The 24,209-nt window shown below is 49.0% G+C and overlaps 1 protein-coding gene across 2 annotated transcripts; it reads right to left on the bottom strand.

Moving 5' to 3' along the window:
* Positions 1–217: 217 nt before the first annotated feature.
* On the bottom strand, positions 218–23,645 carry DSCC1 (DNA replication and sister chromatid cohesion 1). 2 transcript variants are annotated; one of them, XM_090040563.1, is made up of 9 exons: positions 23,383–23,645; positions 21,740–21,908; positions 20,963–21,097; positions 19,339–19,429; positions 18,134–18,272; positions 14,806–14,858; positions 13,580–13,737; positions 4,394–4,542; positions 218–661 (listed from the first exon to the last, which is right to left on the bottom strand). In XM_090040563.1, the coding sequence occupies exons 1-9, from the start codon at positions 23,550–23,552 to the stop codon at positions 553–555; spliced, it is 1,173 nt and encodes a 390-aa protein (XP_089896689.1). In that variant the 5' UTR covers positions 23,553–23,645; the 3' UTR covers positions 218–552. The 2 variants fall into 2 exon arrangements, with proteins under 2 accessions (XP_089896689.1, XP_089896690.1); XM_090040564.1 differs by having other exon boundaries at positions 13,580–13,734.
* Positions 23,646–24,209: the final 564 nt, after the last annotated feature.

Here is a 24,209-nt window from a genome sequence, read left to right as displayed (position 1 = left end):
TAAACTAGCAGAAGTAGTAAACCTTAGTGAAGTGATACATATTTGCCCAGTGTAATGATAGCAGACTCTTAAAAAACCCCAAACAAACAACAAAACAACCTAATGTTATCACTTAATTTGGAGGAAATTACTTGTTTCTTCCCTAGTCATTTTATATGGTCTCTACTAATATGTAAGTTGTTCGGGGTTAAAAAAAAAAAAAAGATAAGTGCCAATATTTTGCAAACGACCAGTTAGATTTATTTTGCTCTTTGAATTTAAAAGACAAAACACATTTCCATTTGATATCAACACATTTCTTGGTTAAGTGACAGCCACTAATTTATTCTATCACTTCTGATGAGAGAGAAGTGTAACTGTTTCTGCAAAGATTTAAAGCTTCAGAAAAACCATTTGTTTAGTTTTAGTACAAGCCTTAGTTTAGTTTAAATGTTTTTCAAAACAATGACATAGATTGAGAGTGCTACAATAATTACAAATAACTCAGGTCCGGAGCAAAAGTGGTAGTTGTTCTATACAGAATTATTAATCCTTTAAGAAAGTTGTTTCCTGCTAGGCGATGGGTCTTCTAGAATTATAAACTTTGACACCATTCTGCATGGAAGAACGAGCATATTTAGTCAGCAGTGCACCTACTGTTTGCTTCTCTGCACATAAGTCCCTGTGATGAAGAAAAACAGATAGCTGGAAATACTATTTATTCTACTAATTTAAAAACTCTTTCAATATACATTATTTCAGTATCATTTTCCTAATATAACAATATAACATTTTCCTTATAACAATAAGTTAGGCTACAGAATTTACAAACTACCAGTATGCTTCTCCCAAAATGCTTGAGTCACCAAAACTTGTCCACTTGGAATGGCTTGTATTTGTGCAAAACCCAAAAGCACTGTACATCATTTACCTATGAAGATTAGTTCCCATCTTGAACAGCTTACAGTCTAGAGAGACAAACCCTAATTCTGCTTCATACAAATGCAGGGTCTTTTATTAAGTGTGAACCAATGCCCAACTGTTTAATCTAGTCTGCATTTTGCTAATGCCATACAAATTGCCTCCCAGTCCACTGCCCCAGCCTGCCTGCAGGGTTGCCCTCCCTTGCTGGAGTGGCTGCTCTGGCCAGAGGCCTGCAGCACCAGGTAGATCACAAGCTGCGGCCCACGTTAGTAAAAGACTGCTGGCCCCTGTGCTAGTATATACTTGAATAAACTCCAGAATGCCTGCCAAGGGATTTGGAAATACCTGAAGCCCCAGGGGTGGTGGAGGATATTAGCTGGTAGTAGGGCCACTTAAGATTCTTGACTGACTCACAGATTTGGAATTGATTTGCCTGATTTGGATTGCAGGATGAAAAATTCCCATTAAAAAAAAAAAAAAAAGCTTGAATAAATTCCAGAGGCGCGTCCCCACAAGTATACACTTGCAATTTGAAGCATCTCAAAGCCATGAGCTACACTGCTAATTTTTTTGACACTGGGAGAACCTGGTATCAAAAAAATGACACTGGGAGAACCTGGTATCAAAAAAATGCTGCTAAAGAAGTGGAGTGGCGTATGCAGCAGCAGCATGCCCCACCAGAAACCAGAGCCTGGCCAGCCAGAGCCATACTGTAGCTGTGGGCCAGGCCCAGAGCAGCTGGCTCGGGGCCACTACTGCCCTGGGAGACCCCCACAAAACCCCAGGTAAGGCTGCTGGGGCCAGCACAGGTGCCGACCTCAGCTTCCCCTACCCCACCTGGGTTCCTCTGAGCATGCAGGGGCATGTCTGGAGACAAACCGCAGCAACAGCAGTGCTGCTGATGCTGCTATTTGTTCCATGGAAAACGCATTCCCCTCCATATGCACGCTTGTGCGGATGCACTCCAGAAGTCTAGTTTACTCCAGACATTACTCTGGCAAAACAGCAGCAGAATTCGACTCAAGGCTCTTAGTAAGTAAACATAATCCTCTAATGTGCTACAAAGTCCAGATCTTATATTGGTCCTTGTGAATAGCACTAGAACAATACCATTCAGGAGCTCACTTCATCAGGTGCTGTGAAAGGGGATGCACAGAACAGTCCATCAAAGAAAGAGATTTGATAGATTGCTCTGTACACATCCTTTTACAGCACCTGATGAAGTAAGCTTGGGCTCACAAAAGCTTATGCATCTCTCATATAGTTACAGTAATGCCAACTCTCACGAAACAAACAGGAGACTTGTAATTTCCAAGTCAAATTAACTCTGGTTCACAATCTCAGGATAGAACCTTCAGGGGATTTTTCCTCTGGAGCGTGTACAGTGCACTGGGCTGGTAAGTCTGCGAAGGGGAAGGGGAAGGGGAAGGGGCGGGAGAGAGAGGGAAGTGACAAGGCTGGGCGGCGCAGATCGAGGCCCCATGGTGAGGGAGGGAGTGGGTAAGGGTGGGTTGCATGACAGCAGTAGGCGGCTCATCCAGAAGCACGGGGTGTGGGACACAGCTCCCTGCCACTGAATGCACCCTTGGGGAAGGCATGGGGGCACATGCCCCCCCGATCTGTGTGCAGGGCAGAGGCAGGCTGCTTGGTTTGGGCTGTGGCTCTGTACCCTGCTGCCTTTGCCCTTTGGAGCAAGACACTGGCTGCGCCGCTCGTCCCCTGTCTGCCCAGTGGCGTCGCACAGCTCCTGAGGCAAAGGCAGTGGGGTATAGAGCCCCAGCCTGCAAACGGGCAGCCTGCCTCTGCCATGTGCAAAAATCCAGGGCACATGCCCCCCACGCATCCCCTGGGGGGGTGCAGTGACAGGGAGCTATGCCCCCCCCCCATCTCTGGATGAGCCTCCCGTGGCTGTTGCATGACCCGTGACCTGACCCACATGCCTGTCTGCCTCTCTCTGTGTGTCTGTTTGGCCCTCACTGCCAAGCCACAGCCCTGCACCACCCCCCTGCTGCTGCCCCTCACTCCTGACCCATAGTATCCCGCATCCTGCCAGGAATGCATGCAGGGAACCCCCCACAGGCTCCGACTCCCCCCTATTTCAAAAACAGCATCTCATGATTTACATTTCAAACATCTTGATTTTCATGAGTGTCTCATGATTTGATGTGGGAGGGAGGGGTGGCAGCAATACTGTAGTCTAACCTGCAGGCCAGATTTGGCCCAAGTAACTATATCAGGCCCACAGGGCTCCCCCATGAGTTGGAGAACTTGGCAGTGGGGACCAGTGGAAGCTCTACACAGCTGGCTCCAGCCTCACCTGGGCCATTACAGTGAAAGGGAGTCAAGGCTGGGCTGACCTTCAAGCATCCAGATTAGGCCAGACTGCTCCCCTCCTCACCCACATTAAGATCTGGCTGTTCTGTTTCAGCCCCACTCCACACATCCAGATCAGGATTGCTCCATCCCTATGCAACTCCCACACCTCCAAATTAAGGCTGCTGTACCCTGCCCCACCCTGCACATCTGGACCAGGCCACTTCTACCCCTGCTGCCATATTCAGTCTCAAAGCTGCTCTGCCCCACCCACCCACCTCCATATGTCTGGATCAAGGCTGTTCTGGCACCAACCTCCCCCACCCCCGATGAATCCATATTGGGCCCAGGCTGCTTCTCTCCACCCCATGCATTAAACTGGGGCCACTCCGCTTCACCCTGCACCAAGCAGATGAATCAAGGTCAGGCTGCACAACCCCCGCACCCTGCAACTGGACTGGGCTAATTGTACAGATCTGGCCTGCAGTGGGACCTGGCACTGTCCATCTGGCTCAAGGGGCAGAAAAGTTGGGTACCACTTTATGAACATGCATCTCTACCCTGTTTTCTGCTTGACTTTAGACTAACACAGCTAACTGCTGCTCTCTGCTCATAAATTTGGAAAAAATGTGTTGTATACAAATAGTCATAAGAAAAATCTTGCCTAAGATTTAACACATATTCTCCAAAATGATAAAGGTCAGTTTTTAAACATCTCCAGTTTTGCTGTCTTTCATCTTCCTTTAGCACTACTGCCTTGTCTTCAAGCATATCATTGAACTACCACTCTGAACTTACTTCTAAGAACTTGATCATTCATTTGCATATTAACTCCCAGTTAGAACTGAGACTGTTTATGTGGATAGGGTGAGAAAGTGTTATTAAAAAGAACAAAAGCTTATGTCACTTTTAAAAAATGTTTTGTACAAGCAGGATCCCACCAAAATTAGCAAACAGCAAAACTTCCACTGGAGCTCAATCAGGCCAGGATTTTCTTCTGTCTCTTCCTTTACAGGAAAGGAGCAAATTTAAGGTCCAACACAAATGTTAGTTACTTTCCTTAATCAGGAAACTGTACTCCACAAAAGGCCTATCACAGAACCAAGTTGGATTAGAAGTACTCATCTAGTCCTAGTCCTAAGCATTTATGCATTTAATGAGTCTCAAAGAAACTTACTGAATGTATGGAGTAATATCTGCTTCTGTCCACTTTTCCTGAATGTGGAATAAGCTGTTGAATCTTTCCTGATTATCCTCAGGCAAGTCTTCTACTTTTAGCAGGAAAATAGTCTGTGGTCTGGAGTGTCTATCAACCAGAGCCAAGCCCTATTAGAACATCGAAAAAACAAATTCAATGCAGGAACTATAATTAAACCTCTCCTCTTGGCAACAGTTGACATAGACTGGTAAACTCCAGTATTCAGTATTTAGCTCCAGTATTCTTAATTCCTAGAACAGTACAAATAACTCAAGTGGAAATGAAAGTCATCACAAAAGAAAAAAGACAAGACATTATCTCCTACTTTTTTCCAATGATTGCAGCACCATATCATTATAAATGTTCTCAAGTATGTTGGGCTTCTTATTCCAACTACAAATATAATGTTTACATCTTTTAGAGAAGTCCACCTCTCCTCCACAACCTCCCCTACCTGGCATCCTTCACTAACAACTACAGAGTAGTTCGCAGAGGTGGATGGGGGGGGGGTGATGCATCCACACCCCCTTTAATTCATGCTCTACCCAAATTTTAAAACCAACTGCCCAGGAGGGGAAGTGGCATTTCTATTCAGGCAGAAGTGATGAAGTCAGTTGACTTGATGGCTCATCATAATATGCCCCAGACTGCTGCTAATCTCTCTTTACTCCACAGGTGTTAAATGACCCTCACTTCTGTGTAATGATCTTGATATTCCATCAAAAAAGTTTCTTCTACAGTGTTGTTGTCTGCTAGCTATGCCTGGGAATATATTTCACAGCCCTTCAGGCTGTTTTCAGTTCTAATTTAACTGAAGGAAACATTAATTCAGGTGTAGAAACCAGAGACAGTGATGTGTTAGCTGCACTGTCAACATACTCAAGAAAGCTAGATTTTATTTTACAAATCTGAATAAGAAACATATTTAATTATAATGACTACAGAACTAACAAGACAATATGTTTGGACTATTTTGCCTAGTTTACCGTGTTTTTAAAAAACTTTATAAGATAACAAATTAGTATACAAATTAGTATACAAACAAAGTGAAGCCCGCTGTGCCCCCACTCCCCCGAAGCCGCCCAGACACCCCCTCAGCAGCCGCAGAGCCCCCTGCCGACCCCCAACACAGCCGGAGGTAAGCGGGCTCGTGGTGGGAAGGGGTTAACTCCTCGCTTGCTGGGAGGAGGCCACTGCCTGGTGCCAGCCCGGGTCAAGCCCCCGCCCAGGCCCCTACTTGGCCCAGCCCCCCAGGAGTGACAAGAGAAGGAGTGGGATACTCACTAGTCCCCCTCCTGTAGGGCAGGGCCCACCAAATCCCGGGCAGGGCCCCCCTGGCCTGAGAAACCAGCTTTCCCCGACGGCAGGCCCACTGTACATGCGCGCAGTTTAAAAGGGCCCGCCAAACAGGGAAAAAAAGCTCAGTTAGGCTCCGGAGCGGTGAGAGACGCGTGGGTGAAGCCTGCTGCGCCCCCGCTCCCCTGAAGCCCCCCAGACACCCCCTCAACAGCCGCAGAGCCCCCTGCCGACCCCCAGCACAGCCGGAGGTAAGCGGGCTCGTGGTGGGAAGGGGTTAACTCCTCGCTCCCTGGGAGGAGGCGGCTGTGTGGAGCCGGGCCGGGTCAAGCCCCCGCCCAGGCCCCAACTTGGCCCAGCCCCCCAGGGAGCCCCACGAACAGGCTGCGTAAACAGGTGCTCAAGTTAGCGCGGAGTTCGTGCAGGGGAGGGCCTGGGAGGGCACGAGACCCTGCCTGCGACCCCCCCAGAGTAGTCAGTCCCAGCCGTAGCCAGCCTACCAGAGGCATGACACGGATGGGCATGCGCCACACCCTGAGGGTCCCCTCGGGCTCTGCAGCCCCCCCATCGGGCACCTCAGAGACGGCCGCCCAGACGGAGCCCATGGTTCCGGGCTCCACGCAGACGGAGCCCCTGGCTCTTGGCTGCAGGGGCTGCCTGTTCCTTTTTCAGGCTCTGGGGCCCGGGAGCATGGCCACCTCCCCTTGTGGGGTCTGCTCCCTACTGGGGTCTCTGGCACGCCAGCTGGAGGAGCTCCAGGCCACAGTCCAGAGACTGCGTGCCATCAGGGACTGCGAGCAGGAGATAGACTCCTACTGCCAGGCCCTTCTCCCCCGGGAGCCGCAGGGGAGAGCACCGTCTCCCTGCAGGACTAAAGAGGACTCTGGGACCTCCCGCTCTGCCCAGTCAGGGGCATGGACCAAGGTGGTCAAGGGCCCCAAGGCCCGCCGCACCAAGGCCCCTCCCTCGCTGGAGCTTAGCAACAGGTTCACACCTCTTGCAGCCTCAGCAGAGCCCGCTCAGTTGCCGGCTCCTGCAGGCAACCCAGGCTCTACCGCAGCTACTGGCCCCGCTCTCCCCAAGTCAAAGCGAAAGGTGTTTGTTGTGGGAGACTCCATCCTGCGGGGCACTGAGGGGGCAATCTGCCGCCCCGACCCCTTAGCCCAGGAAGTCTGCTGCTTCCCGGGGGCCTGCATCTGAGACATTGCGGAGAGGATCCCGCAGCTCCTCCGGCCCACAGACCACTACCCCATGCTCCTTATTCACGTGGGCACCAATGACAGGGCTCGGAGCACCCCCAGCCAGGTCATGAGGCGCTACAGGGATTTGGGAGCGGGGCTTAGGGGTCTGGGAGCTCAGGTGGTGTTTTCGTTGATCCTCCCAGTCTCGGGCTATGGGCTGAGGAGGGAGAGGAGGATCCATGCAGTGAACCAAAGACTGCGGAGCTGGTGTCATCGGGAAGGCTTTGGCTTCCATGACCACAGCCCGCTCTTTGGCGAGAGAGGCAGCGAGCTGCTGGGAAGAGATGGCCTCCACCTCTCTCCCCTGGGGAGGAGGCTCTTCTCAGCCAGGCTGGCTGACCTGCTCCACCGGGCTTTAAACTAAGCCCGCTGGGAGATGGGGGGACTACTGCCACTGCTGGCCCGCTGAGCGACCCTTGCAAAGCCAGCAGACCAAGGCACTTAAGGGAGCCCACCCCTGCCCCAGCCCTGGCACAATCTGTGGGCAAGGCAAGAGCCCCCAAGGGCACACTTGCCTGCCTGTACACTAATGCCAGAAGCCTGGGCAACAAGCAGGAGGAGCTCGTCCTCCTGCTCAGTGCAAAGAATTATGACGTCATTGGGATAACGGAGACCTGGTGGGACTCCACCCATGACTGGACCACAGGTATAGAGGGCTATACCCTGTACAGGAGGGATCGTGTTGACAAAAGGGGCGGGGGTGTAGTTCTCTATGTGAAGGAAAGCTACATATCCCTGCAAGCCGATGTTGGCGACCGGCATGGACAGCTAGAGACCCTCTAGGTAAAAATTTGTGGGGAATACGGCACAGGGGACACAACTGTGGGAGTCTACTACAGACCTCCCACTCAAAGTCCTGAGCTTGACCAGGAGTTCGCCCGGGAACTGACTGAGGCCGCTTGCTCCAGGACCTTGGTTGTCATGGCTGACTTCAATTACCCGGACATCTCCTGGGAAGATCACTCAGCAAAATCCGAGCGGTCGCAAAGCTTTCTCTCGCGCGTGGATGACTCCTACCTGACTCAAGAAGTCTACGGGCCAACGAGAGGCAAAGCGCTGCTCGACCTGGTACTGGCTACGGGGGACGAACTAAACGGCGACCTACCTAGTGATCGATGGGAAGCTGGGTGACAGCGACCACGAGCTGATCACCTTCACCATCCACCGTAAAGCTGGCAAGTCAGTCAGCAACACAGAAGTCCTTGACTTCAGAAAAGCCAACTTTAACAAGCTCAAGAGGCTTGTCGGTCAGGCCCTCAGGGACCATGACCCCAGGGAGATGGGAGTTCAAGAAGAGTGGTTGCTTCTCAAGGAAGCGATCCTCAATGCACAAGCTAAATCTATTCCAACATGGAAGAAAAGCAGCAAGAAGGCACAGCAGCCCTCCTGGCTCTCCAGGGACCTAGCGGACCTCCTGCGGCTAAAAAGGGAAGCCTACAAAGGATGGAGGATGGGATTCACCTCCAAGGAGGATTATTCTGCACTGGTCCGGTCCTGCAGGGAGCACACCAGGAAAGCCAAGGCTGCAACTGAACTCCAACCAGCTTCAAGCATCAAGGACAACAAAAAGTCCTTTTTCAGATATGTGGGGAGCCGGAGGAAAAGCAAGGGCAATGTTGCACCCCTGCTAAACCAGATGGGGCAACTGACAACTGACGCCCAGGAAAAAGCCAACCTATTAAATAGGTACTTTGCGTCAGTCTTTCATCAGTCCCATGGGACGCCCATGCCTGCTATGGGACAGGGAGATCTGGGTGATGTCGATCCCCTAACCCTCCATAAATGCTGACTTTGTGAAAGAACACCTTGAGAAGCTGGATATCTTCAAGTCAGCCGGCCCTGACAATCTGCACCCCAGGGTACTCAAGGAGCTGGCGAGCGTCATAGCCCAGCCCCTGGCACAGATCTTTGAAAACTCCTGCCGCTCTGGTGTAGTGCCCAAAGACTGGAAGAAGGCCAATGTGGTGCCGATCTTCAAGAAAGGGAGGAGAGTGGATCCGGCTAACTACAGGCCCATTAGCCTGACTTCTATCCTGGGGAAGATCCTAGAAAAGTTTATTAAGGAGGCCATCCTTGAGGGACTGGCCCAGGCTAACATCCTAAGGGATAGCCAGCACGGGTTTGTTGCGGGTAGGTCTTGTTTGACCAATCTCATTTCCTTCTATGACCAGGTGACCTATCACCTGGACAAGGGAGAAGAGATTGATGTCATATATCTTGACTTCAAAAAAGCTTTTGATCTGGTATCCCATGATCACCTCTTGGCCAAACTGCCCAGTTGTGGCCTTGGCTCCACCACAATCCGCTGGCTGGGAAATTGGCTTCGTGGTTGGACCCAGAGGGTTGTGATTGATGGCAGTCACTCATCATGGTGCCTTGTGACCAGTGGGATCCCTCAAGGCTCTGTCCTGGGACCCATCCTGTTCAACATCTTCATTAATGATGTGGAAACTGGAGTCAGGAGTGGACTGGCCAAGTTCGCCGATGACACCAAACTTTGGGGCAAAGCATCCACGCCAGAAGATAGGCGGGTGATCCAGGCTGACCTGGACAAGCTCAGCAAATGGGCAGATGAGAACCTCATGGTGTTTAACACCAAAAAATGCAAGGTTCTCCACCTTGGGAGGAAAAACCTGCAGCATCCTTATAGGGTCGGCAGTGCTATGTTGGATAGCACTACAAAATAAAGAGACTTGGGGGTCATCATTGACCACAAGATGAACATGAGCCTGCAATGCGATGCTGCGGCTAGTAAAGCAACCAAAACGCTGGCTTGCATCCATAGATGCTGAAGGCCTCAAATGCCTCTACACGAATGCTCGAAGTATGGGGAAGAAGCAGGAGGAACTCGCCCTCCTCCTAGCTGTCACCAGCCCTGACATAGTAGGGATCACAGAAACGTGGTGGGACTCATCGCATGACTGGGCGGTGAGTGTCAAGGGCTATAGGCTATACAGGAAGGACAGGATAGGAAGGAAAGGTGGAGGAGTAGCACTCTACATCAAGGAGGAATATACTTCCTCGTTAATTAGCATGGGGGTAGAGGGGGGGCACTCTGAGGTGCTCTGGGTTAGAGTAAAAGGCAGTCCAGGGGAGAGAGACTTAACGGTGGGAGTCTACTATAGACCTCCCAACCAGGGAGAAGAGCTCGACCTGGAATTCTTAGGTCAGCTTACAGAGGCAGTGAGGGCTAAGGATGTGGTCATCATGGGGGACCTGAACTTCCCAGACATCTGCTGGGAGGAGCAGTCAGCCAAGTCTGATCGCTCACGTCGGTTCTTAGCCAGAGTGCAGGACCTCCATCTAACCCAGGAGGTGCACAGTCCCACCAGGGGAGACGCCTTGTTGGACCTAGTGCTGGCCACGGGTGATGACCTGGTGAGGGGGCTGCGGGTGATGGGCCACCTGGGAGACAGTGATCATCGCTTGCTGGAATTCACCATCCAGCGTAAGGTGGCAAAGGGCTGCAGCAAGGCAACAGCCCTAGACTTTAGGAGGGCTGACTTCAACAAGCTAAGGAGGATAGTTGGGGAAGCGCTGAGGACCCAGAGGGGAAGGGAATCAGATGTCGAAGGTGAGTGGTTGCTCCTTAAGGAGACGATCCTCCATGCCCAAAGGGAGGTAATCCCAACAAGGGTCAAAGGGAGCAGGAGGGCACATAAACCCCCATGGCTCACTAAGAGCATCCGGGAATGTCTCCTTGCTAAAAGGGAGGCATATACCCAATGGAGAGATGGGGTCATCGCCAAGAAGGACTATGTTATAGTCGCCCGAGGATGTAGGGGGGCAGTCAGGAGGGCCAAGGCAGAGTTGGAGATAGGACTAGCTTCCCGGATTAAGGACAATAAGAAGTCCTTCTTCAAATACATAGGGGGTAAAAAGAGGGTCCCGGGTAATGTGGGGCCCCTGCAGGACACGATGGGCAACTTAGTCATCACGCCAGATGACAAAGCTAACATATTTAACGATTTCTTTGCCTCTGGCTTCCTAAGTAGGGACCAGTTCAGCCACCTCCCTGCTGGGCCCCCCTCGGGCCCCGAGAGAGACACGCCTGGGCCAAGGGTTAGCGAGGAGTTAGTTAGGGTACTTCTGGAGAGGCTGGACGTGTTCAAGTCCGCTGGTCCGGACGATCTTCACCCTAGGGTTCTACAGGAACTGGCTGAGGTCATTGCGGGACCCCTGGCACGGCTCTATGAGCACTCGTGGTGCTCTGGCGAGGTGCCGGAGGACTGGAAGAGGGCCAATGTGGTCCCTATCTTCAAAAAGGGAAAAAAAGAGGACCCGGGAAATTACAGGCCAGTTAGTCTGACCTCAATCCCGGGTAAGCTCTTTGAAAAAATTATCCTGGCACACATCCAGGAGGGCCTTGCGGGGGAATGCATGCTCAGGGGCAACCAACATGGGTTTATCAGTGGCAGGTCTTGTCAGACCAACCTGGTGGCCTTTTACGATCAGGTCACCAAATCATTAGACGCAGGGGTTGCTGTGGATGTAGTCTTTTTGGACTTCCGGAAGGCTTTCGACACTGTCTCTCACCCTGTCCTCATCAAAAAGCTGGGAGACTGTGGTGTCGATGCCCACACGGTCAAATGGGTCGCCAACTGGTTGGAGGGCCGCACCCAGAGGGTGGTAGTGGATGGGTTCTTCTCGACCTGGAAGGATGTGGGCAGTGGGGTTCCGCAGGGCTCGGTCCTCGGGCCTGCACTGTTCAACATCTTCATCAGTGACTTGGATGAGGGGGTAGAAAGCACCCTGTTCAAGTTTGCTGATGACACTAAGATGTGGGGGGATGTGGGTGCACTAGAAGGGTGCAATAGGCTACAAGCTGACCTTGACAGGTTGCAACGGTGGGCGGATGAGAATAGGATGGGGTTTAACACTGATAAGTGCAAGGTGTTGCACATGGGGAGGAAGAACCGGCACCACACTTACAGGTTGGGGAACTCCCCTCTTGCCAGCACGGAGACGGAAAAGGATCTTGGAGTCGTCATTGACTCCACGATGAACATGGGCCGGCAGTGTGGGGAGGCAGTCAAGAAGGCCAATCGTACCCTGTCATGCATCCACAGATGCATCTCGAGCAGGTCCAGGGAGGTGATCCTCCCCCTCTATGCGGCACTGGTCAGGCCGCAGCTGGAGTACTGCGTCCAGTTCTGGGCGCCACACTTCAAGAGGGACGTGGACAATATGGAAAGAGTTCAGAGGAGGGCCACTCGTATGATCAGGGGTCAGCAGGGCAGGCCTTATGAGGATAGGCTACGGGACCTGAACCTGTTTAGCCTCCACAAGAGAAGGTTAAGGGGGGACCTTGTGGCCTGCTACAAACTGGTCAGGGGGGATCAGCAGGTATTGGGGGAGTCCCTGTTCCCCCGTGCGCTGCCAGGAGTGACCAGGAATAACGGTCACAAACTGGCGGAGGGTAAGTTTAGATTAGATATTAGGAGGCGCTACTTCACAGTCAGGGTGGCTAGGGCCTGGAACCAGCTTCCAGGGGAAGTGGTGCAGGCTCCTAGCCTGGGGATTTTTAAAAGGAAGTTAGATGAGCACCTTGCCGGGGTCATCTGACCCCGGTGCTCTTTCCTGCTAAGGCAGGGGGTCGGACTAGATGATCTACCTAGGTCCCTTCCGACTCTAGCTACTATGAAACTATGAAACTATGCTTCTTCAGCAAATCCCGGGACGTCATTCTCCCTTTGTACTCGACCTTGGTGAGGCCGCAGCTGGAGTCCTGCGTCCAGTTTTGGGCTCCACAATTCAAAAAGGATGTGGAGAAGCTTGAGAGAGTCCAGAGGAGAGCCACGCGCATGATCAGAGGTCAGGAAAACAGACCTTACAATGACAGGCTGAGAGCCACGGGGCTCTTCAGCCTGGAAAAGCGTAGGCTCAGGGGTGATCTGATAGCCACCTATAAGTTTCTCAGGGGTGACCACCAGGATCTGGGGGAACGTTTGTTCACCAGAGCACCCCAAGGGATGACGAGGTTGAACGGTCACAAACTCCTGCAAGACCGTTTCAGGCTGGACATAAGGAAGAATTTCTTTACTGTCCGAGCCCCCAAGGTCTGGAACAGTCTGCCAGCGGAGGTGGTTCAAGCACCTACATTGAACACCTTCAAGAGTAAATTGGATGCTTATTTTGCTGGGATCCTATGACCCCAGCTGACTTCCTGCCCTTTGGGCATGGGGCTGGACTCGATGATCTCCCGAGGTCCCTTCCAGTCCTAACGTCTATGAAAGTTATATTTGTTTTTGGTTTGATGTTAAACTGTGTTGGCCCCCCCTAGCACCTCAGTAAAGTTTCTAATTTCTCTTTAAGTGAAGACAAATGTGTGCTGTGTCATCACATATAACACAGCACACCATTTGCACTCCTCTTTTCAAAATCCAAGAGCCGCTCATGATAGTTTCTCTGCTAAGTTATTGAGAGTCTAGGCAATTTCTCTCACAGAATCTCATATAAGAAGACTAATGCAGGGGGAGTTTGGCTCTGAGCCCCTGGCAGATATGTTTGAAATAAAGTGGGAAAGAGCAAGTTGGCTCATGATTTATCTAAGTTCTATATAACACAGTAGTAAGGGTAACACCCTACAAATGGATGAAACCAAACAAGTTGGTTTAGAGAACGTTACCTTAAGCTGATCCAGCCTTGTTGTCATTCCTTCAGGAACACTTTGTTGCCATACTTCTTGAAACTCCGATAGATTAAATTTAACTGCATTTTGCAAGAGCATTTGTGCTGTAGTTCTGCATATTTTGTCTTCGTTCATTTCAAAATAAACTTCACCTGCTTAAAAAAAAGCCACATAGCCAGGGATTCTTATTTTATGCTATTAGGACAAGACAGCCTCATTCCTCCACCCCTCTACTAATTTGATGGGCCTCCTGTAGGCTCAGATCAAGTGTGGTACCTTCTGACCAAGTCTCTCCTTTCTAGGGAAATAAACATCGGAACACAATATGTCCTAGGCCCTATTCTGGTCCCTGTTGACATAAGGTTGATCTCAATAGACCTGTATTTATCCCAGCATAAAAGTTAATTCCATCCCTATCCCCTCCCCAATGTATTTGGGATTCAACCTATTCCTACAGGAAATATCTTTGCCTCTTTTTTTTTTTTTTCCAGTTTCCAAGGATCTACATTCTCATCCTGGGTCTTCTACCATGATGTAGAGTAAAGAAGGGGGCGAGGAAGACTTCTCGCCTTCTTTCACCTCTGCCAGAAAACTAGGCGAATTCTCATGATTAAAGACAGGACAAATATTGGGCATGAGGCCTATGCCCAGGTTCTCCCATAGGCTTCCTGTAATTCAGACTTGTTTCTTCGGCAACTTGTCTAAAGATATCCCAAAATGCCACAGTAACTCATTCCTCAGCTTCTTCAGTGGTTAGTTCAGTCCTGCCACATTCTTGTTCTCAGCATAAGCAAACAGAAAGCCTTACATCATAGTACAGTCCAAGTTCTCCTAGTCCCAATCTGTTATTAATTTCTGAAATCAGAAACAATTTATCTTGACCTGCACACTCTTTCAAAGGCCATCCTATTTGGTCAGACAGACTAATTCAGATGCCTGGATAACAAAATCCATCGGAAAAAGGTACTTTAATTCTCTACAAAAGATCTGAATTCAAATCATAGAAATTAAAAGTTTAGAAAGATCTCTGCTAAATTCATTAATTTACTACAACATTAGTTCCTCACTGCCAGTTCTACAGAAAAGAAGTCTTGGTCATCAGCCTAAAAAGGATTTTAATTAAAAATAACCTCTCTACTCATAATACCCTAACAAAACCTATTCTGTTACTTTACACTGGTAATATTGGTGTTACCATCTTTATTTAAGATGTCATAACTTACCGTCATCAGTATATTTCTTTCCATAACTTAAAAGAATGTGTTCTATCATTTCTCTGAAAAAATGAGAATTTAAAAGGTTTACTTTTATACGTTTCATTTTTTGACCAAAAGAATCTAGTTTGAACTTGTGCTGTCCCCCACCGCTAGAAATACTACAAGTCTTTTAATTTTTCTGACTAGGAATTTGCAGCAGTAGATACAAAGAGGAGCAGGAGCAGACAAAACCAAGAGAAAAAATGGGAGGATGAAACATGTCCCAAGGGCTAAAGGCTAGTAACACACTGAACAGAAACACAGAAGGGTGTCAAAACTAAGAAGAGTGAATTGGTTGAAAGGAAAACAGAATGGATAATGGCTGAAAAGGACAGGATGGAAGAGTCTGACTTTAGATTCCCAAGACTTATAACTATAAGACCCCAGTCCCTCATTAGCAAAACACACAACTGGAGCTGCACAAAATGTGTCAGTAACTTACAACATACTAAAAAGAGATGATACTCAATGGAGTAAAGGTATCAAATTATAGTCTAACACAGTGGTGTTCAACCTCCAGTCCATGGGCCACATGTCATGTAGGTCCCAGGAATTTGGTAGTGAGGAAGTGGTGGTAATGTTAACTGCTGCCCTGCTGCTACCAAGTCTCCAGACCTGTAGAGAGCCCCCAGGCCAGATGAAGCCCTGTGCACTAGGCCTGTGGAACAGCCCTGCACCACACTTCTGGCCCTCAGAGCCAGAAGACTGAGCACCACTGGTTTAACCTGTATCTATTTCTAGAGAGAGGTAGTTACTCATGTTAGGCTGAGGTTAGGAAGAAGCTGCCACACTATCCTACTTCTTTGTATTCATTTGTAGACTTTTTAATCAAATAAAACATGCAAGTACATTACAGTCCCCTAAACAAGGCTTTACTTTTATTTTTGTTGCACTTAAAATTGTAAACTTGAAAATACATTTGCAGTTTGATTGAATGGCTTTAAAATATTTTGCTGCTATCATCTTCATACATAATCACTATAATGGTCAAGAGTGTATACAGATAGTTATATCACACAAAGCACTAAACTACCAGTGTTTTGTGCATGAGAGATCCACCACATACATGTGACTTGCTTTGCTTCATGATGGTATTCTACTCTAGAGAGCTCTTCAATTAGTGTCAACATATACTACTGTCAATGTATACTATGCAGCCGAGCCAGCATGAAAGACTTTAACAGTACTCACTGCTTACTACCAAGAGACTGGGATAGACTCTTTGGAAATCCTGCTCCCCACCTCCCCACCCCCCCTTTCCATGGATCAGGGGTACAATTTAAGAGGGGGTGGGAAAAAAGGGTACAAGAAGTCTTTGATATTGAACCCCTGCACAAGATAAAATTGCAGCTCATGCTCCCCGCAGTACAAGGTGGCTCATTTCTAGTGCTCCATGGGATACAAGATAATTAAAAGAGATTATGAGATAGGGTCCTGGTCCAATCTCACCTGCACACCAGTCAGTTTAGGCACACACATGCAGTCAACTGGCAGGTTGCAAGCTGTCCCTCCAGGGAATTGTAGGAATGCACATTTTCCCAAGTAGTCAGACTTCTCCCTTAGACAGTGCACTGCTACACGATCATTAAAGTTGGACTAAGCCTTAACAGTACAAAGGATCCTTATTACACTCGGGTCTCTCTTTATGCAAATTTGTTTTGTGCAAATTAGTTTATATGCAACAACCTTATTTATACCAGAAATTCGCTTTGTGCGAGAAAAATCTGATCTTACGTGAAGTCAGCTGGCAATGAGCAGCCTGCAGGCTGAGAGTGCCAGCCTGCAGGGAGCTGGGAGGAAGCAGAAGGAAGGTGGTGAGACAGGGGCTGCCATGTGCATATACAGTACATGCACATGGCCCCAAGTAACCTTGAGGGCAGCTCTGGCAGATAAAGTGGGGGAAAGAGGGGGATTGAGGCCCCTGTAGGGAGGGAGCTGGGCAGGGCTGGAGCTGCTGTCCAGCCGGTGGATGCTTGGGGCCCAGGGCTGCAGTGTGCAGCTGGAAGGCCCCAGCAGGGAGCAGGCTGGAGCCTCTGGTGGCCTGTCGGGGGAAGGAGAGGGCTGGCTCCCCACTGCCGCACACACTTGCGAGGGGGATGCACAGGCGCAGTGGGCCCTGGCCCCAATCCTGGGCCTAGCTTGGTTCCTTTCCCTGCCTGGTCCCAGCACCACACACCCTGCTGCCCCGGCCACGTGCCTACTGTGACGCAGGGCTGTGCCCCTCAGAGCTGCAGGCACAGGAGGCACGTCCCCAGGGCAGCACAAGATGAGCGGCCGCCATTCCCTGCAGCTCTGCTTCCCTGCCCTAGGTGCCTCTCCAGCCCAGCGGACATGACCCCTTGCAGCTGGGAATGGCAGGGCTGTGCAGAGGCTACAAGCTCCCTGCTGCATCAGGTCATGCCCGCTAGGCTGCAGAGGCACACGGGGCAGGGAAGCAGGGAACAATGGGGCTGCACAGAGAAGGTGCTCGCCCGACACTGCCTTGGTGATATGCCCACTGCGCAAGCTGCTGCTTGCAGTGTGGGCCAAGCACCATCTCTGTGTGGCCCTGCTGTTCCCTGCTTCCTTGGCTGAGGTGCCTCTCCAGCCCGGCAGGCATTACCTGGCACAGCAAGGAGCTCGTGGCCTCTCTCCACAGTCCTGCTGTTCCCAGCTGTGCTGGGTCGCACCCGCATAACATGCGAGCAGTGGCACGTGCAGGGATGTGTCACCAGGGCAGCACGGGGCAGGCTTGAGAGGCACCCAGGGAAGAGAAGCGAAGCAGGGTGAAGCTAGGATGGTGAGCAGCCAGCATTCCTTGCCACCCTGCTTCCCTCCCCCAGGTGCCTCTCCAGCCTGCCTCATGCTGCCCTGGCGATGCACCCCCTGCATGTGCCACTGCTTGCAGCGTGGCGCTCACAGCCTCTCTGTGCAGCAGTTATTTTATTGTGTGATTACTGCTTGAATTTATAGTGGTTTGGCGATGGAAGTGACGCTGGTACATACCCATATTAAATGCATGTAATAATGGATTTGCTTTATGTGAATTTGTTTTATGCAAGTGTTTTTTAGAATGCAACCCTGGCATAAAGAGAGAGACCCGACTGTACTGTACTTTACATAAAAAGACCAAGGATATTTACTCTTAAACACTGGGCTGGCTGCATTCCATAGTTACAGAAAAAATGAAATGAGTTAGTGTAAATATGAATGAAATTAGTAAGTGAAAATGTTAGTGATAACTCATATGGCTATCAGTACCTTGGCTTATAGTTCTTCAACTATTAAATACTTAAACAACAAAAACACCACTTACTTAGGTTCCAAAGGTCCAAGCTCTTGAAGACAGACATTTAAAGGAACCTTACTGAAAGACCAGGACTCAGAGTCTATTAGTTGAGTTATATGATTCACTAGTTTCACCTCATAATCAAATTCTAGAATTCTCCAATATCCTATGAAATATAAGAGGTGTAATGCAATATTATATAGGCCAGGGCTGTCCAACTTCTGAGTGGCTGAAGGCCACAGACTCCCCCAGCCACGCACCATGAGCCACAAGCTGTTAGTGCCCCTCCTACCACAGACATTTTCACCACCCCACAGGTCTCCCCAACTGTACTGTCTGTGCCCTGCATGCCATACCATAAGGAACTCCCCCCACCACATCATGCAGCAGGTAACTTCCTCTGTACCATGATGACACCCACTCTGTGCCACACAGCCCCTGCCTCTCCTGCAGCCACCCAGCTGCAAGCTCCCTCAGTCCTACCCCCAAAAGCCAGCAGAAACTGAGAAGGCAGAGAGACCCTGGAGACACTAACAGCAGCTGCCAGAGTGTGGGGAGAACAGCACCTAGACAAGAAGCCCAGGAGCTACAAGTTAACCCTTCAGCAGCTGCATGTGACCCATGGGCCACCAGTTAGACAGCATAAGGCAGGAGATATGATATAGGCATTAATGAAAAACACAGTAGGAACAAATGGAGACCAGCATAATTATTTTTTTTCAAAGTGAACTTGAAGCCTTCTATATTAAAGCTACTGGGTATTTTGCAGTTACAAATGAAAAGGGAACTGGTCCATGGGAATGTAATAAGCTGGAATCCATACTTTGAAAGAGTTGGAGAAGAAGTGACAAACATTTTCCAGTTTACTCCTCATCTTTGTATTTCATTTTATGATAGAAACTGTTGGAATCAAATGAGGCTACTATAAAGTAATTTGTTGGACAATAGAGGTAGCTAGCTGTTTTAATTTGAAATCAGGCAAGAGGGACAATAGAGATGCAACCTTACAGAACTGAATCAGGGATACGTAAGCTTTTATGAGCAGAAGCTCACTTCCTCAGATGCTATGAAAGGACATCCTCATGGCAGACTATAAAAGAAAGTAATCTGAATATAAAAGACGTGGAAGGGAGGGAGGAGAAAAGCTCTGCAATCTCCATTTTTGTGCATTTATCACTAAGATGAAGCCTATGTGTTATGCTAAATCATACATATTCTCTAGAAATAAATACCTTCAATTTTGCAGGCATTTATAACCTGCAGATAATGTAGTATTTCTTCCTCACTTGCTTGAATGCATTCTAGAAAGTCTTCTGTTGTATACTGTTGTATATGCAAGGGGGAAGAGAAAAAAGAAGAGTCAGGTCCAACTTCAATTTAGGTTTACCAAGTGAACATGAAATATTGTTTCTGCATGATCTACAACAACATTATATGAGTTATATGTATCACAAACATTATAGTAGTTAAGAAAACTAACTAGAAATCTGAACAGGGTTTTTTGGAAACATCATTTGCATGTTAATAGTAAAAGCAGTAACTCTGGTAGAAGACATCTCAGTTTTCTCCCTCCATATTCACTGACTACATCCAAGCCATTTTCCTTTATTTTCTTATTATTCTATTTCCTTCCCTGAAAGGTGGGTGACTTGCAAAGACAAAAATCTGAAGTCACAAGAAGCAGAACTACAGGCACATACAAGTGAAGGAAACAGACATTATATTTTAGCAGTCAGAGGACTATTGCAAGGAAAATCGAATCTAGTCATGTCAAGTTGACCAAACCCCCAGAAGTCTTTTTGAGATGACTCAGAATTGGCAGTGATTGTGACCTAAAGTTAACCCCAGTAAAATGCCAGGGAATTTGGAACATTTAAAACAATGGAACAATAGAACCATAAAATAAAACGATAACATGGTAATTTTTAGGAGTAATTAATTTGGGGATGGGAAAATAACAGGAAAATATTCTCAAGGTGCAAGGATATGCTATTGTATTTTTAGGATCTACAAGCCAAAATATTATATAACAAGCTTGGCTAGCATTGATAATAATGATGTCACTGAAGGGTTAAATAGCCTAAGCAAGTGAAGTTAGAGTTCGCTGTATGCTATCTGAACCACTTGCATGAGCTTCTGAGGGAGACATCTGCATGAATCTCTAAAGGACGACCAAGCCTTCGGACTTGGAACAACAGCGCAACCCAGGAAGCTTTCCCAGAACGGCCGGCTGAGGGAAGGATCTCCTGCGTAACAGCTCTGGACAGATTGTGAAGTGGCGAAGAGTCACATTAACGCGCTCAGTCTTTGGTAACTGTCTCCTTACATTCTGGCAACCCCAGTTAATGACTTGCTTTGTGCTTAGTAGATGCTTTGTAGACAATAAAACTTCTGACCGTTTGTCAGACAAATGCTGGTGGTTAATCACAGAGTTCTCCTCTCCAGAGACCAGTGAAGGCTGTCACTTGTTCACCTCTCCCAACATGAAGCTAAAAATGTCTTCTCCCATAGAATAATGCTGAATCTGTTCACTTCTTACACAAAAAGAAGTCTTTTTCTTCTCTTTACTACCAGGCCAACATCTTCCTGGCTGCTGTCAAGTAACTAACTGTTCCCAGCTAATCTGCCAGGCTCTCTCAGGGGGTGGGGGAAAAATAAACAAAAAATAAACACAGACAAACAAAGAAGACACACAGGTGAGAGCAGGGCACAACTCTGCACTCAGGCAAAACTTATAAATACAGCAAGTGGTGTGGGGAGTTGTTTTCAATTCATTAGCAATTTTTAAGGGCTGCAGGAGGCAATGATTCAGAAAATTAAAATAAAACTCAAAAGTGTTTTATTTTACAGACTTACCTTTGAATCAGCTGAGCTTTGATCTTTTTCAATGTCTGGCCCTTCATAAGGATTTTCTGATAAAAGTTTCTTCAGTTTCTTCAGCTTTGGTCGACATCGCCTTAATTCCCAATAGTTATTGGCAAAACCAGCAACCTACAATAAGAAAATAAAATGATTTTGAGTCATTTTAATTTAACACTTGTAGCCAAAGAATAGAACAATGGAAAAGTAGGATTAGAAGGGACCTCAGGAGGTCATCTAGTCCAGGGGTGCTCAACACTTGGCCCACGAACCAGATCTCAGTGCACAGGCCCAGGATAGGACAGTGCCAAGCCCCAGGGCCCAATCTCAGCATGTGGGGCTCAGTCTGGCCTGCAGACTGGCCCCATGCTACTCATCCAAAAGCTTGAGCACCACTGCTCTAGTCTAACCCCCAGTTCAAGGCAAGATCCTCCCTACCCAAAAGCCAAGTGCTTGTGTAAACCATATTAACGTACAACCAAACGTCTGGTAGAATTACTAGGCACCATGCAAACCAGCAAAAAGTAAACAATAATAAACTAATACATAAATAATAATAATAATAATAATAATAAAAAATCTTAGCTTATTACAGGTAAAGCAGGAGGATAAGGACACTCTCGATATCGTAAGAGTCCTAGAACACCTTGCTACTGCAAGGACAGGAAGCAGTTTGTTAAAATGCACTCAAGAGATTCAAGGAAGAGATCATGAAAGTACAGTTAATGATGGGACTTTGTAAGATTTTTATTAACATAAACAAGGAGAACATACCTGCGTGTGAAAAATATTACATAAGGTTTGATCTGTAAGCAACTGCTCTGGAGTTTTGCAGCCAGGAATAAACAGCAACATATTTGAGGTATCTGCTATTTTCATGTCGTAAGTTTTATCTTTACTGCACAGCACAGCTTGTTCATCCCTTTCACCACGAATAACCAAGCTGCAAAAGAATCTTCATTTATAATGGGAGCATAACTATATTCAATACTTAGTCATCCCTAGAGAAGAGATCTAAGAATAAAACATACATTTTAAATAAATTAAGCATTGCTAAACTTGACAAGTGACAGGTACTGTGACTGTTATTACTAACTGCATGTAAAATCTGTAGATGTAATATGCCAATTAGTTTAAGCTACAATATCCTACTAATGAGAAAGTAGTTGGGGATTTAACAGTTTGCTTTACAAACATCCTCTCTGAAAAGTTAACCCAGGCTACAATCTAAACCAGAGATGTCAAAACTATAGCCTGCTGGGTGGACCTGACTCACAGTGCCCAATCCCCTAACCATGGTGATGCCCGTGGGTCTCAGGCCTATGTGCCACATAAGCATGTACTAGCCCCAGCCCTGGTGCACGAGACTGAACCCAGTGCTTGCAAGGCAGGCAGGCCTGGTTCACAGACTGATAGACTGTAAGGCCGGAAGGGACCTTAGAAGATCATGGGGTCCAGCTCCCTGTATCAAGCAGGAAAGACAACTCGGGATCAGGTGACCCCAGCAACATGACTCTCTAGTCTCCTCTTGAAGGTTTCCAGGGTAGGTGACTTCACCACCTCTAGAGGGATCTTTTTCCACAATCTGGACACCCTGACTGTGACAAAATTTTTCCTAATGTTGAGCCTGCATCCGTCTTCCAGGAATTTGTGGCCATTACTCCTGGTTTTCCCCTCGGGTGCCCTGGTGAACAGTTGCTCACCAAGCCCTTGATGTACTCCCCTAGAGTAGTAGTAAGCTGCTACCAGATCCCCCCTCATCCTTCTTTTCTTCAGACTGAAAAGTCCCAGATCCCTCAGCCTCTCCTCCTACGGCTTGCCGTGTAAGACTGTGATCATACAGGTGGCTCTTTTTTGGACTCTCTCAAGCTTGCCCACGTTCTTGTTAAAGTGCAGTGCCCAGGACTGGACGCAGTCCTCCAGCTGCGGTCTCACCGGTGCCGAGCAGAGCGGAAGAATCACCTCCTGGGTTCTGCTGGAGATGCATCGGTTGATGCATGACTGTGTATCGTTAGCCCGGCTGGCGTACAGGGGATGCACCGCATACAGCGCTCGTGCTGGACCAGCCTTACGAGCCAGATCCGGGGCTGGTCTAGTCTGGCTCTGGAGCACGGGGCAAGCCTGTCAATCCAATCCATCCTGTGGGCCAGCCCCATGCCCCTCATCTAGCCCCACGAGCAGATAACCCTCATCTAAAGCCCTCAAAAAAGCTCATTCCAAAGCCTCCGACGTGAATTTGGAGATGACATCAGCTTGTTTCAACGCACTCCCTGAACCAAATAAACTAAAGATCTTCTTTAAGCGGGGCTGGGACACGCAGGGAGGGTATCTCCGGGCCCGCCGCACAGAGACAGGAGCAGGAGTGGGAGTGGGGCCTCCCCCCGCCCGGGGAGCCCGGCTCGGCCCGGCACGCCCACCTGCGGCCCGCCTCCAGCTCGGCGCACAGCCCGGCCTCCAGCTGCAGCAGGCAGCAGTCGCCGGCGCTGGCGCGGGGCCCGAAGCGGAGGCACTGCGCGGCGGGCAGCAGCTCAGCCGGGTTGAGCTTGGCGATGTGCAGCGTGGCGTCCACCTCCGCGCGGCTCCGCATGGCTCAGCCGGCCCCAGCAGCAGAAGCGCGCCAAAACCGCCGCTCGCGCCCGGATAATCTGCGGGCGGGGCCGAGAAGCAAACGCGACCACGCAGCGGAGAGGGAGGAGCTTAGAGGACGGGCCCATTCAGGGGAGGGGGAGGAGCTAGCTTGGAGGGCGGGGCTAGCGCGCGCCCGATTGATCCCGTGGTTTACACTAAGATGCGGCTTCAGAGGGCGCTGGGGCGGGCTTTATCCCCCCCAACCCATCTCGCACACGTGAGTGGTGCCTATAACGTCAGGCTACCTGGGGGAGATTGGTTTGCAAGCGTTGAAGGGGAGGGGTGGGTGGGGTTTGTTTGCTTTTTTTTTAAACCCTGCCCTCCAAGCTCCTCCCTCTCCTTTTTTTGTGTGTTTTTTAATTATTACCACCCAGAATTGACATCTCAACAAAGAAAAGCCACCAATTTCACACCTAAAACATCAGCATGGGCAACTGGTGCCACCTTAGTCCTGGGGGGCACGTACCCCCCCCAGCAACCAGTCAGTGATTGGGGGGGGGGGGGTCCCTGCAGCCAATCTCACTGACTGAGGGTGGAGATCCACCTGTGACAAAAGTCACCAACTGGAAAGTGTCTGCGGCGCTACATCCAGCACTCTCACTCCCTGGCCAGCGCC

The sequence above is a fragment of the Crocodylus siamensis genome, chromosome 3 (genome assembly GCF_052110815.1).
Source record: "Crocodylus siamensis isolate JL-2025a chromosome 3, ASM5211081v1, whole genome shotgun sequence".
Lineage (NCBI taxonomy): Eukaryota > Metazoa > Chordata > Crocodylia > Crocodylidae > Crocodylus > Crocodylus siamensis.
Note: the sequence above shows the minus strand (reverse complement) of the source record. Positions and strands in the feature narration are given on the sequence as shown.